The sequence below is a fragment of the Phallusia mammillata genome, chromosome 6 (genome assembly GCF_965637545.1).
Source record: "Phallusia mammillata chromosome 6, kaPhaMamm4.hap1.1, whole genome shotgun sequence".
NCBI lineage: Eukaryota > Metazoa > Chordata > Ascidiacea > Phlebobranchia > Ascidiidae > Phallusia > Phallusia mammillata.
The window spans coordinates 14,165,786-14,180,838 of NC_137257.1; the positions used below are offsets into that span (position 1 = coordinate 14,165,786).

Below are 15,053 nucleotides of genomic sequence, written 5' to 3' on the forward strand. Positions count from 1 at the left end.
AGCGACGGGCCAAACACAATAACGTTGAGTAATAATGTGAAAAACAAAAACACACGTGGCACAGCTTCGAAACGAAGCGGTTGTAAATACGGTAAAACACAACAGGAATATAGAAAAAAAAGTAATAGAAAAAATAGATATCAATGAGTCGAAAAAGGTCGAAGTATTTCAGTTCGACAACAAATTGGATTTTTCATCCTAGTAATTTAACTTGTCAAAACATCATCTCTAGATTAACTATTTTCAAAGTAATCATGAACATCAGATCTACAGAAACATTTTCATTTGAGTAACTAGCTTTTCTTTGTCAACAACAGGATGTGCTTGGTGTCACTACTATCTTGTCTGTAGAATGTTCATTCTTAAGAAACACTTCCTGTGAAGCAATTTAGCAGCTACTGTTTAGACAAACAGTACATGTCCATTATATCAAAACACATGATTGCACTTGGTTGCAAATACTGTCCACATGGTGTGTTAAGAAATCCACACTTTAAATTGTCTTCACTCTTTTTTGTCTTCATTTCAAAATTCCTGTTGCTTGCAGTTGTTTGTTCTGCATTTGATATTGCCTGAATTTCAGTGAGGCATTTAACTTCACAGTCACAAATTTAATTTTTCTTTGGTAGCATTAGGAACTAAAACTGAGTATTACTTGTTGTTGCTTATTCCTGCATGACATTGGATCAGATGTTTTGTCCCATACTTTCATAAATCTTTTTAATTCAGTTATTTATCATAAAGGTTAATTGTGACTTTTCAAGGTGTTAGATGACCTTTTTTTTCAAGGTGTTAGATACACTTATTTTATTCAATGATAACTGTAAAAACTGAAACCCACTTACAGTCATCTTAAAAAGTCACGACTAAACAGTCAAACAATAAATTTAATGACAGCAAAATAATGATTTAACTGCACTCACTGTCGAAGTTAAAAACACAGTACACGGGTTTGGCTTTGGAGCTCACTGACGCGAAGCAGACAACACAACTAGCGCTACGTCACGGGAGGGGCTGCGCGAGCCACAGCCCCCTCTCGCCTATTTCGCCCGGCATGTAGCTTTCGCAAGTGCGCATGCGCACAACTGAAAACGTCATGAAACGTCACGAAACTGGAGCTGCACAGCTCCGCCATAGATAACTTATTATTATTATTATTTTTTAATTTTTTTTTTTAATAATACAAAATTTTCATTAATTTTATTTTAATAAAATGCCGATTAATGCCATAAAAGTTATTCTTAGTATACACTGATCAAACATAAAAACTATATGTAAAGATTGTTTTGTATAACAACTTGGAATAGGAATGTCAAGTAAAAATACTGGGGGTACTGCAGCTCCGCAGCCCCCTCGCACGAGCCGCCCCTGAATGTGTTCGCGGGCCGTAGTTTGGTGACCCCTGGTCTGATGCAAACTAATGAGTCGTATTTTCTTCAGTATTTATTACTTGAATTGTTTGTTTTTGTCCATGTCCCACAGTCATCAGCAAATCTTTTTCTGATATTTGACTTACTTCGATCAACATTTATTTGATTGTCAAAAATGTAATACATGTTATTTTTATTTCACTTCGAAATGATCTTGTGACAAGTCGATGTCGTTAAAAGCTTGAGAGCTTCGCGGGTTGACAAAAAAACTTTCAAGCAAAAGTTTTCCTGCTTTGTTAGCTTTCAAACTTGTACTTTCTTCTGCTACATGGTCATCCTCCTCTCCTTAGTCTTCCTTATCACTTCATAGGTCATTCATATTTTCATCTTCCTCTCCTTTCTGTTCTTTATCACTTTGTAGGTCATTCATATTCTGATCCTCTTTTCCTTTCTGTTCCTTATCACTTTGCAGGCCATTTATATTTTCCTCTCTTTTTTCTTACACCATTAGTTACCATTTTTCCTTGAAAGAAATGGTCAAATGCTTGAGGTAATCTACCATTTTGGTAATTTTGTAAGTACATTGCACACTCAAGTTTAAACTGTTGCTCGTTTGTTAATATTTTTTTGATATTTCAATGTTTCTTCCAGGTTTTGGGACTTATAACCATAGGTCATACACAAAAACTTGTTGCAGATACTTTGAAACTTAGGCCGGTGGTTTTTATTACCATGATACAAGCATGTTATGCCATAAATTATTTGACTTCTGACGTGACTGATAAATACAATGTAATGCTTGCTGTTTTAATAAAGGCCTTATTGTTATAGTTAAGTAATATATTTCTTTAATATTTTGCAAAATGTTTGTCATGTATTCTTTCCATGACAAGCTTTCATGAATAGTTAGCCCCAGAAGTTGCACAGATTTGACAGTTGCTATTTGCTGGCCATTTATTTCCAACTTACGTATTGGCTCTGTTTGGGAGTTGGTAGGTCGAAAGTGAACACCCTTGGTTTTTAAAACATTAAGTGACAATTTATTGGTTATTAGCCATTCATTTACTTTTTGAAGTTGCAAGTTTACTGTGTTGAATAATGTCTCTGTAACTCTATTTTCAAAGAGGAGGGTTGTGTCATCAGCAAACATGATTGCCTGTCCTGATGTTGTACTATTTGGCAGATCATTAATGTATTAAAAATAGTAACGGGCCAAGATTGCTTCCCTGGGGAACATCACAACTTATTGGTAGGTCATTAGATGTTTTGTTGGCAAGTTGGAACCTCTGTTTTCGATTAGAGAGGTAACTCTCAAAGAAGCCAAGGCAATCCCCCTGACGCCATGATGATATAATTTTCCCATTAATATAGTATGATCTATAGCAGTGGTCGTCAACCTATGGGTCGCGACCCCAAGTGGGGTCGCCTAAACTTTTTCTGGGGTCGCAATAAGTCGCCGAATTTAATTTATTGCATTTTAAAATTGATTACAGAAAATGAAACTAATATTATGTTCTTTTAGATGGCAACTTTTGCTCTTGTTTTGTGGTACAGCTTGCTACCTCATGTTGCAATTAAATAGTGGTAGTGGAAAAACAGAAAATGCCTTTATCGAGCAACAATGGGCTTCGACAACGTTTATTACGACTCAACACTGTAAGTTTGTAATATTTAAGGTGACACCAGAACGAGTGAATAGTTATTTATGCAACGTACCCAACTATGCCAAATTTTTCTAATCCCGTTTTCAACCACGTGTCTGTGTGAAGCAGGATTTAGTGCAATGAGTGTATTAAAAACGAAACATCGTAATCGATTGGAAGTGGAGCATGACATGCGGTTAAGCTTGTGCAAAGTCCAGCCGTGGCTTCAAAAACTTGTGAACAGTATACAGGCGCAACCATCTCACTAACAGTGCAAATTAAATGTTGAACAATTTTGTGTAATTGTTCTTTCGGTTCAGCATTACTTAAAACATTTTTCTCAGTGTTGAAAAAAAAATGGGGTCGCATGTAAATTCTGATTTCATTTTCCCTTTTTTCCCAAAAGGTTGAAGACCACTGATCTATAGAATCAAATGCCTTTGATAGGTCCAAAAATATTCCAACTGCCTGTTGTTTGTTGTGAAAGGCATCTGTGATACTGGATATCAATAAGGAAGCAGCATGGTGGGTAGAATGACCTTTTCGGAAGCCAAATTGTTTTGGATTAAAAAAAAGTTTGTTGTTTAAGAACGTATGTAGTCTATTGTACACGATTTTTTCCAGAATTTTAGAAGTTTGACAATAAACTTATAGGCCTGTAGTTACTAGCTGATTTTATATAGCTGATAGCTGGAAGCTGATCCCTGATAAAAACTCCATTTTCCGAACAGAGGTTAAATATATGGCTCAGGCAATTAATTATTCCTAGTGGTAAACTTTTTATGACATTTGAGGGTAATCCATCTATTCCACAGCTTAATTTACTTTGTAAATTATTTTTTGTCAATAATTATCTTAATTTCACCAGGGCAAGTTGGGAAGAAATATATAGAGGATTTGGACGTGGGACCTAAATACATCTGATAAGAAGTTTTGGACTTGTCCAACTGGCTAACCAACTTCTCTGCAACTGTAGAGAAATACTTATTAAAGTGATAAGCTATGTCCATTTGGTTTGTGATCAATTGTCCATCTACTTTAAGGTTTGACATGTAGTTTGTGGTCTTCTTTCGACCCATTAAACTGTTTATTGTTTTCCGTGTTTGTTTTGCATTATTCCTGTGTTTACCAAAATAGCTTTTGATAATAAATTTTCTTGTTGGAATTTATCACTCGATAATATTGGTTGCGTACTTGGTGATACTGAAGTTTTCTAGTTGTCGTTTTCTTTCTATTATATTTTTTGTATGCATTTTATTTAGCTTTATTGAGATTATTCAATTCTTTATCATACCATTCATTTTTTCCAATTTTACCACTACTTTTTAAAAGAGGGAATGCTTTTTCGAAACTAGTTTGTAAATGTGCTAGTAAAATATCAAATGCTTCATTTGGATCTGTTTTATTGGTTATTAGGTCATAATCAAGCAGACTTAGTTGGCTGATAAAAGTAGTATAGTTTTGTCTACTGTAGCACCTTTGGGGTTCGACTTGTCTAGTGTAAAATTTTTGAGAGGTGCATCATCACTTGAAAGCAGTAACAGTTAAGTACCCTCTTTGTTATGTTCCAAACAGTTAAATGTGCAATGCCTAACTTTTTTTTTAGAAACTGTTTCACAGTTTTCCACTACAACTACAAGCCAAGCACCTCAGGATGTTTGTTGTGGTAGTGTCTAAAAGTGAATCTATGTCAGCATTTTCTGGCAGTGGCACATTGTAAAGGCGACAAATATTGTGCAGAATGAAACAACACATTGTAATTTTACAAACTTGTAGAGGTGAATAACATAACTTTTCTCGTGAGTGAATGTGATAAATAACTCTCCATCCCTGTTTCAAAACACCAAATGTCCTAAACAACAAAGCTTTATTATCATTTATGTTCATGTTAAGAGATGCAGGACAAGTGTAACTTACTTCTCTACTGTTGACCGTGTTTGTTTGTGAGCCTTGTTATACTTCTGTTGTAAAGAGGTATTTGGATGGCTAAGCATCAAGGGAGTCTATGTTAAAGGAATGTGCCTGTAGCGTTTCTTACCCACGCAGTGGTGATCATTCTGGCCATGTTATTGGAGAAGTATGTGATAAACACCATTATTGATTCCAACATATAAATGATTTATTTTTGATTTTTTGAATCTTTACCTTTTATTGTTTTTACCAAAAATCTCTATAATTGATCATTGTTTCGCCTACTATAATAATTTGACATACATATATGTGTTTATTTGTATTGTAGGCGGCAGGATTTTTTCAAATGGTTGGTAAGCGAATCATTGCTAAAATTGATGAAGTGGTAGATGAAAGCATATGCAATATTGGGGAGATCATGAGAGGCCTAAAATTATTTGTAATACATGAGCTGTTTAAAATGACAATGTACCATCAAACACAAACAGAAGATTTTTTCCGAAAGGAAAAGATGTCGACAGCCACTTCTGCAGGGCATTTTCCGAACGTAAACTGGCTAAAATGGATCAAACAAATGTTCAATGTTTGGTTGATGAGTGGGTTAAGTCTGGTGATCCAGAGGACAACATTTTTAGACCAGATATACCTAATGTGGTAAACACCATTAAATCAGACCTTACGGATGAAAAAAACACCTCCTTGTAATTGCATCAGAGCGAACTATGCTGTTTGTCCATCAACTTCATTGGCAGCGAAAACTTCTTTTTCGTTACGGGCAGGACATTTGCCTAATAGATGTTACATATAAGACTTCAAAATATGCCCTGCCCTTGTTTTTTTGTGCGTTAAAACAAACATGAACTACCAGGTTGTGGGGCTAGTTTTATCACACAAAATTAGAGGCAAATTGATATTGAAGAAGCTTTTTCAATTTTGAAACAATGTACACCTGGCTGGAAACCAACTTTTTTCATGACAAACAAATGTGATGCTGAAATACGTACCATTGAAACTGTTTTTTTTTTTTTTTTTTTTTCAGGAAAGCTTGTTTTTAATTTTGAACTTAGTAATGTATATGTTTAATGAAAAGACTAATATATAATCTATATACTTTTGCAGATTGACATGTTTTAATATGCGACTTTTATCGTGAGCAAGCATGGGAGCGTTGGGTTAAAAAGTCTGAAGATGGTATTCGTGATAGCAAAGATGAAGTATTATCATTTATGAGAGCTATTGCCAGAGCCGAAAGTGAGGAAACTTATCGAACAGCATTACGCAATTTTCAGTCATGTGTTGAATGGAATGATAATATAAACTTCAAAAGTATTTTATCAAAAATTGGCTATCACAAAAAGAGGCAAGAAGGTTGTTAAATGAAAGACACAAGTTTTATGACAGGCATGATTTTAGCGTTGGTTGTGGCTGTATCGAGCAGATCAATTAAAAGTACTTGTTCGCACCAACAATGGTGTGGAAAGACAAAATCGAGTTTTGAAAGAATGCTATACACGTTTCAGAACAGATAAATCTTTATCTTGACTGATTACAATTTTACACAAAGATTTTCTCCCAGAAGAAAAAACCAAGTAAGCTGCAACAAAAATATAATCTGTTGGATCCCTGTTTGTACAACATTTGTCAAAGTACTCAACTTGTTAAGGAATATTCTCATGTGTCTCATACATTTTATTTAATTATAGTTGACTGTCGGTGTATGAAAAAAAAACATGTAATCTAGGTATATGCAAGAAAACTTGAGATCTTCAAGCAACTACAGGAGTTACAATGATTGTGTTCCTGACTTTTTACAAAACAGACCAAGAAAATTGGTAAAACATTGTATTCAAAGAATTGGGGAGTCTGCAAATTTGCAATCAAACACAATTGCAAGAAATATAAATGTATTCTCAGTTAAAAGTGACTGACCAAATGTACACTGTATAATTGGGATCAAGGGATGACTTCTTGCTATGCAAGCACATGTTTGCTGTGTTTAACAAGTATGATGATGTTGATTGGTCCAGCCATGGGCGCCGGCGCATAGGGGCAAGAGGGGGCACTTGCCCCCCCTTGGAATTTCAAAGTAACCCAAAATTACAAAATTTTCTTGAAAAACGTGATGACTGCAAAACGATAATGCTCTAAGGAAGGAATTTGACATAGTCAAAGCAAATGTCTAAACAAGCTACTTAATTAACGATATCTGCATTGTTATCTGGTGTTTTTTTATGCCTCTGCCGTTTTTAGGCTATTTAAACGGACAAAATGTTTCATAGTTGCGTGGCTGTGCGGGGATTTTTCATCGTTGGCGCCAATCTACTGCATATATTTTATGCCATGTGTACATATTTACTTGATGTAGTAATCTATCTCTGCAAGTGTGTATTTGTCAAAATTTGACCCCCCCTGGAAAAATTTCTGCCGGCACCCATGGGTCCAGCTTACCTGAATGGTGCCGCAATTCTGTTCACATAGTGTTGGATCCAAATGTTGTGAACGCTATAAGCGCATCAAAACCGAATGAAGAAGCTGTTACAAGTAATATCATTTCAACTTATTCATTGTGTTCAAACACAACTGTGAATTCACCCACTGTTGCAAATGAAGACACTCCCAAGACAGCAAACCATCCGGAAATTCAACGATTTGTTGGTTGACATAAAAAATATGTCTTATGATGTAACATCCGAAAAAGCTTTGGAGCAAGCTATTTAAGACCTCAAATGCATCAAAGATAACTTAGCAAACACCAGTATTAGGTCATTACGTTACATGCTTTAAAAGTGTTATTACCTAATACGCATTTTTCCTAAAACACATTATTGTGGTCAGGGGCGGATCTAGAAAAAAAATTAGGGGGTGTTCGCGATTTATACGTCGGTCGGTTACTATTTTGCCATGCTTTCACATGCCATCCTGTCGTCACGTCAAACTGCTCCACTGTCTCTTTGTTGTTCACCGTTACTCGTGCCCTAATAAACACTGCAGGTGGCAGACACGTGCAACCGCTAGCCGAAGCGTCGTAGCACCGGTTCCGTTTGCCACAGTGGGACCAAATTTTTTTCAACGAATCACAAACATTTTACAACGAAAATCTTTAAATTACACAATGGGTACAATAAATAGTGTAAATCATATTTCTGTGTTTTATACTACTGAGACTTCAATCAGCTTGATTTTTTAGTTGATGTGCGGCAGGTTTGTTACTTACATTTACGTGATTGTTAAATATTGACCTGAATAAAATTTTAAATTCTATGTATTTTCGATAGAAAATGTAAAATCGTAACTTAGTAACGCCTAAAATGCCGTGTCAAACTTGACCACCTCAAAAAATGTGCATTTGGAACACTGAAATGATACGACATTACTTCCAGCAGATTTATAATTATTCCATCACAGTGATATTGAAAGAAAACAATAAGCTTTATGACGCAACAGTTACAATAAGGTGGGAAAAGTCATTGTAGCTTGGCAGATTTTGTGACCAGGATATGTATTTTTTGGAAAAACGTATGCTATATTGATAAAGTTAGAAGAGTGCAGCTATAAATTTAAATAACGTAATGACATAGTTTTTCCAGCACATTTAGCATCTGCTAGATTATTGTGTTATAGCTGATTTAGCAGTTTTTGTTTTTTTACTAAGCACAGTGTTTAATATAGAAACTTGCAATTACGTCGGCGAATACAATAGTAAAACCAGTTGTCACATAGAAAGAATTTGTACATGTTATTTTACAGAGTTACAGTAGGCATAAAAAAGAAACATGAGGCAGTCAAGTTTACAGTCTTTTTTCAAGTAGGCCTCTTCCACCCCACAGCATACACCATCAGACAGCGAGCCAGTCGACCGTAATGAGGCAGTATCGTCTCCATCTAGCCACAGCACTCAAAAAGCTTCTGTCTCTTCTACTGCGACCGAGTCTCACTTCTCATTAGAATCTATTGCAGGGGTGGGCAACTTCTTCAGTCGGCGGGCCTGATTGGGAAAATAGAGTACTTGGCGGGCCGGATTCCTAAAAACGGATACATTAATCGCGTATTTATCCACCTATACAAGGAATAAATCGTAGTTAATGTAAACTTTAAGTTTAAAGCATAGAGACCAAAAACAGTAATGAATGAATTTATTAACGTAATGTACTTCAATAGCTGTTAAAGTCAATGAGACATCTGTGGCCGATCACAGTTGTCAACAAGTTCTTTGAACTCTGGCTGCATGTCGGAGGTACAAACCCTTAGTAAAGACTGCACGTGAACATCAGTTAGATTGGAACGCAGCTTTGTCTTGTTAATGTTCAAGGTCGAAAATGTTTGCTCGCAAATGTATGTAGACCCGAACAGAACAAGTAGTTTCATGGCCATCTTTCTCAGGTTGGCAAACTTGGATTCATTCAGTGACGCATAAAATTTGTCAATGCTTGCAGATTGGAATTTCTCTTTCAGGGAAGAGTCACACTGCAGATCAATTAACTCCAGCTGTAGAGCATCCGGCACCTTTTCAAAGTCAGTTGTAAAGGGTGATGACAAGATATCAAACTCAGTAGAAAGTTTCTGAAAGTCCGCAAAACGACGACCAAATTCATTGTCTAGTGCAGATATCATATTGGTGTACTTCTCAGTTGTCATCATCTGGGGTGCCATAGTTTTGAGTGTTGGAAAGTGTGTTGTGATATTCTGACTGAGCTGGCGAGAAAACAGCTTTAGCTTTACCCTGAATGCCTTCACTGTTGAGAACATTTCGTGAGCATAAGTGCCCTTCCCTTGAAGTCTGCTGTTCAATTCATTCATGTGTTCAAAGAGATCAACTAAAAACGCCAGATCTGAAAGCCATTCAGAATTTCTAAGTTGAGGATGTTCTGTATCTTTCCCTTTTATCTCCAAAAACAGTAATATTTCGTTTTTCAGGCCCCAGACACGTCTCAGAACTTTCCCCAAGCTCAACCACCGTACAGCAGTATGATACAAAACATCACTGTGATCCGAGCCGCAATCTTCCAGAAGTTTGATAAACTCTCTGTGATTTAGACCTCTTGCCCTAATGAAATTGACAACTTTCACAACTGGATCCACAACATGTTTCATGTTAAGCACACTTTTACATAGCACTTCCTGGTGTATTATGCAATGTAGAAATATCAGCTCCCTGGTGCAATCGACCTCTGCAACACGGTCACCCAGTCTCTTCAGTAAACCAACCTTCTTTCCTGTCAAAGATGGACAACCATCCGTAGTAACACTGGCCAGTTTTTGCCATGGTAGTTGCATTGTATGCATGGCATTTTTCACACATTCAAAATAATCTTTTCCGGTAGTAGTGCCTTTCATTGATTCCATTGAGAGCAATTCTTCTGTGATTTCAAAGTTTTCTGAAATGCCTCGTACAAAGATGAGCAACTGTGCAGTATCACCTATGTCAGTGCTTTCATCCAATGCCAAGGAAAACAGCTGAAATGAAGGTACATGCTCTTTCAGTTGTGATGTCAGGTTTTCACCCATTGCTTCAATGCGCCGAGTTACAGTTCTTCTCGACAAACTGACTTCTTCAAACTTGTTTCTTTGTTCTGGGCAGACGAGATCAACTACATTGAGCATGCACATTTTGACAAATTCACCATCGCAGAACGATTTGCTGTGCTTAGCAATGTTGTATGCGACCACAAAGCTGGCATGAGTAGCTGTTTTCTGGGCTGTTTGGGCTTTTATGAATACATTCTGCTGCCTTACAAGTCTTCTGTCCAGTTCTGTTGCTCTTGTTTGCCGTTCCGCTGCTGATAAAGTACTGCCATAACCTGCATGTTTTGTCGCATAATGGCGGCTAATATTGTATTCTTTAAACACGGCAACACTTTCATTGCACAACAAACATACTGCTTTCTTGCCGACTTGCGTGAAAAAGTACTTGGGCATCCAATCTTTGTTAAATTCGCGACACTCATTGTCAACTTTACGTTTCTTGGCAAAATCCATGGGAAAATATTTACTGTAAATTCTAAATCTAATTTTAACCGAAAACAAAGAATCGAAAAACACAAAAAAAACAAGGAAGTAAAACTAACTTACAATCACTATTGTAGAATTCAAGCCTTCTCGCCAATTCTACCTTACAGTCTCCTGATTGGCAGAATAAGATAGTCAGTTTCAGAAGCACTTTATTTATTGTTCATGAATTTAAAACGGATATTTGGCCACTTAATAAACCAAATACAACCAAGAACGTCACTATTACAATACAGTCCAAACAATCTAATTAATATAACACAAACTTATTCACCACAGCAACTTTAATACATACACCACAGACTTAGATGCTGCTGAATCATTAGCTAGGCTACACGTGTGGAAACAAAGAAAACCGTGAAAGCAAGCCACACACAAGGTTGGCAGCTATGTCGTAACAATGGACGCATGGTACAATGGTAACAACGACGGGAAAGATTTTTGCTATTGGTGAGCGTTACTGTCCGTTACAACTATAATTTGACGTAGTAAGCAAGTAGTGGGTGATTGCGGCAGACTGTGGCCGCGGGCCACATTATCATGTAAGATCGGAAACTGTCCGCGGGCCGCTCGAAATTCCGTCGCGGGCCGGATCCGGCCCGCGGGCCGTATGTTGCCCGCCCCTGATCTATTGGATCCGACATTGGCCAATTAGCCACAGCTCCACACCCGCCTCATGCTGAGATAAAGCTTCAGGTACTTAGTAACCCGTGGGTTCCCCCTGAAGGCTACACGTTTCCAACATTTACTCGTGTCGTGAACGGAAAGATGCGCAAACAAAGCATTGTTCGTGAATGGTTCCAAAAGTTTCCGTGGCTGTCATACAGTCTAACAAAACAAGGCCTGTTTTGTCGACAATGTGTCCTTTTTGCCCCAGTCAGCGTGCGTGGATCAAGGCTTGGCAATCTTGTTCGTGACCCATATGGCGTGTCAGCAACGCAGATAACAAAAGGAATTGTAAATCTTGAAAAGCATTCGCTGGAGTCTTATCATATTGACGCGGACGGAAAAGCTTGCGACTTCGTATGTATACCTCAAACCGTGGAGATGTGGTCAACCAAATGACTGCTCACTCTAGTGAACTTGAAGCGTTACGCAATCAATTCTTAAAGTCTGTCGTTGCCACTATTAAGCTGTGCGGAAGACAATGCTTACCGTTACGTGGACATCGGGATGATGGTCGTTTGAATTCGTCGGATGCACAAATAAATGATGGCAATTTCAAGGCGCTTCTTAGGTTCCGTGCAGACGCTGGCGATTCCGCAGTGGAGCTATATCCAAAAAGGGCACCATCTAATGCAACGTACACCAGCAAAACGATTCAAAATCAACTGATTGAACTATGTGGCAACTACATACGAGCTACTTTAGTTAGCGACATAAATCAATCCTTCTGTCGCAGGTAATGAGCAGTTGTCTATCACTGTACGATATCCCAAAAACAAGTCCGTTAATCCGCTTCGACCTGATTGGTGTATTAAAGAGGTTTTCCTTGGTTTTGTTCAAGTAGAGGATCTGTCAGGGGAGAGTTTAGCGCGAACTCTAATCGAATCACTTGTTCGCTGGGGTATTCAGATCAGCGGTTTGCGCGGTCAGGGGTACGACGGCTCTGCCAACATGTCGGGACGATTTCGTGGCGTCCAGTCGTACATCCTGCAAAATTATCCGCTTGCTTTTTACACCCATTGTGCATCACATTGTCTGAATCTGGTTTTAATGCACTCTTGTGAAGTGAAAGATATTCGGAGAGCCTTGAAGGTTCTATCCGACGTGATCAACTTCTTTCGTTCCTCACCTAAACGTCAAACTATTTTAGAAGCTGCCGTTAAAAATCATTTTCGTGGTGATACTACAACCAATGCCACCAAATTAACAAAGTTGTGCCAAACCAGATGGGTGGAGCGCCACAAGGCGGTTTTAAAGTTTTTGTTGTTGTACCCGTGTATTTTGCAAGCGCTTCTGCAAGTAGAAGAATTCCTCAATAACAGTGTGTCGTCACAAGCCGAAACGCTTCGACGACAGATCACTTCATTTTCATTTTTGGTCACAATACAAACACTAAAGTTAGCCACCGAAACTCTATTTGCCTTGACAAAGGCTTTGCAGAAAGAAAAAATGGATGTGGTCTCAGCAAGCGAAGAACTACGTGAAGTGAAATCAGTTTTGCAGAATTTACATCTCGGGCAATTTAAGCAAGTGTTTGAAAAAGCAAAGTATCTAGCCCACCAGCACAATGTTCCCGTCCGTTCCCATCGTTTCGGTGCTAGCGATAACGAAGAAGATATAATCCAGCACTTTTACAACAACATGTTTGTACCCTTTGTATCTTCGTTAATAGAAGGCATGGATGCACGTTTCAGTACGATGTTCCGAACTGCTGCAAAAATTAACCAATTATTGCCGATATTTTTACGTAAGTGTAATTAATTAAGAGTATAATAGCCTACCAGTTAAGATGGCAGGTATAAACGTAAGATATTTGTAAAGCACTTACCCATTTGTTTCTGTGTACTTTTTAAGTTTTGTTATTCTTTCCATCTAGATGGGACAGATTGCGATGTCAAAAAATTTCAAGAGGTTGCCAGGCTGTATGCCAATGACATAAAGCCTGAAGACTTTTTGCTTGAGTTGCCCAGGTGGCATCGCAAATGGAACTCAGTGGAAATGGCATCAATTGCTGAATTGCCATCTAATTTTCTGACGACGCTTAATAGGTGCAGTCCACTCCTTTTCCCCAACATCTTTAAGTTACTGAAGGTTGGTTTGTAAAAGAGTTTATGTCCAAATATTGAAGAAGTATTATTTGTTATATCAAACAAAACGTCTTTTGCAGATATTTTGGACACTTCCTGTGACTACAGCCACGGTTGAAAGATCCTTTTCAAATCTTCGTCGCCTTAAAATGTATTTAAGAAATACGTTGGTCCAGGATCGTTTAAATGGACTTGCGCTGTTGAACATCCATATTGACATCCACATTCCTGATGAAGCCATTGTGGACGAATTTCTGAGAAAAAAACGTCGAAAACTAAAAGCCTGACTTAATCAAACCGAAGCATACTAACTTGTGTTGTGTATAAAGTTTGCGTTTCTTGTTCTGTAACGTTTTCCTGTTTACCTGCTGCAAATAAACAACGAACCATTCTTAAACTCTTTTTACTTTCTTAAATAGGCAGATTGCTCAAGTAGATCCATGCGTCTGAGCATCAACTGAACTAAAACTGCTTGAACGCAGTTGCATCATGCAATCACGCTTTGACACGTAACAATACGATAATTGTTGTGGTCAACAAAGCATTATGTGACAGACCTGTGAGTTCTTGTGGGCGCGTCAAAATGGCTATTTGTGGCTTGAAAGCAATCTCAAGGTCGTTGTCACGTAAAAATGCACAGGTAAAATTCTTCGAACGACGTATATCGATTGGAATTAGTGCGCACAAGATTCTTTTTTTTTCTGAGGGGGGTGTCCAAACACCAAACACCCCCGTCTAGATCCGCCCATGATTGTGGTCAACCCTTAAGCTTTTTCGCTTGAACGCCTGAGTGTGATTGACTCACTGCAATAGTATTTTACTATTACGGCAAGAAGTTTGAACACTTCAACAGGCGTGGTTAGCCTTAAGTCTGCAGATTTCAACCCTGTAGTCTTGATAGCTCAAAGGTGTGGTTGTACTACAAACCCCAGTTTCATAGGGCTACTGGCGAGGCGTCTGGGTTATCAAAAATGCCAACGACCACAAATGAGAGCCCCATGGGTGTGGTTGGAATTCTCATGATAGTTTACATGAGTTCTCACATAAGTAAATAAAATCCTAAATACTGTTATCTTTTATCATAAGCATAACTGCCAAAGAACTTGTGTATATGGAACACATTATGCAGACACTGTTGTGATCATCAGTGCATTGTTATCTTTACTTTAAAACTTTCCAAAAAGACACCATAATCCACCTGATCATTTTTATTTCTCTTCTTTCTGCAAAGCACAGCAACAGTTTAAAAAAACTTTACATTCAAAGGCATTTACCATACTAACATTTTCTGCTGGGGTGTCATGTTTCACGGCCTACGAAAATAGTGATGTCATTAGCTCAATTATAGACATAATCAATTGACATAAACA

The 15,053-nt window shown here is 37.8% G+C and overlaps 1 protein-coding gene, 1 long non-coding RNA gene and 1 pseudogene across 3 annotated transcripts; 2 read left to right on the forward strand and 1 right to left on the reverse strand.

The window, feature by feature from the left end:
- Positions 1-789: 789 nt before the first annotated feature.
- LOC145232127 (uncharacterized) lies at positions 790-4,403 on the forward strand. 2 transcript variants are annotated; one of them, XR_013860837.1, is made up of 4 exons: positions 790-2,619; positions 2,893-3,026; positions 3,420-3,538; positions 3,882-4,403. It is a non-coding gene; the product is annotated as an uncharacterized LOC145232127 (long non-coding RNA). The 2 variants fall into 2 exon arrangements; XR_013860836.1 differs by having other exon boundaries at positions 790-3,026.
- A 4,688-nt stretch (positions 4,404-9,091) lies between these two features.
- Positions 9,092-10,900, reverse strand: LOC145234337 (general transcription factor II-I repeat domain-containing protein 2A-like). Its single transcript, XM_080099076.1, has one exon. It carries the CDS (start codon positions 10,898-10,900, stop codon positions 9,092-9,094), a length of 1,809 nt encoding a protein of 602 aa, XP_079955202.1.
- Positions 10,901-11,560: 660 nt separating this feature from the next.
- LOC145234338 (52 kDa repressor of the inhibitor of the protein kinase-like) lies at positions 11,561-13,970 on the forward strand (annotated as a pseudogene).
- The last annotated feature ends 1,083 nt before the right edge of the window (positions 13,971-15,053 follow it).

Coding starts and splice junctions, on each gene's coding strand:
- LOC145234337 (XM_080099076.1), bottom strand. CDS start 10,900: ATGGATTTTGCCAAGAAACGTAAAGTTGACAATGAGTGTCGCGAATTT.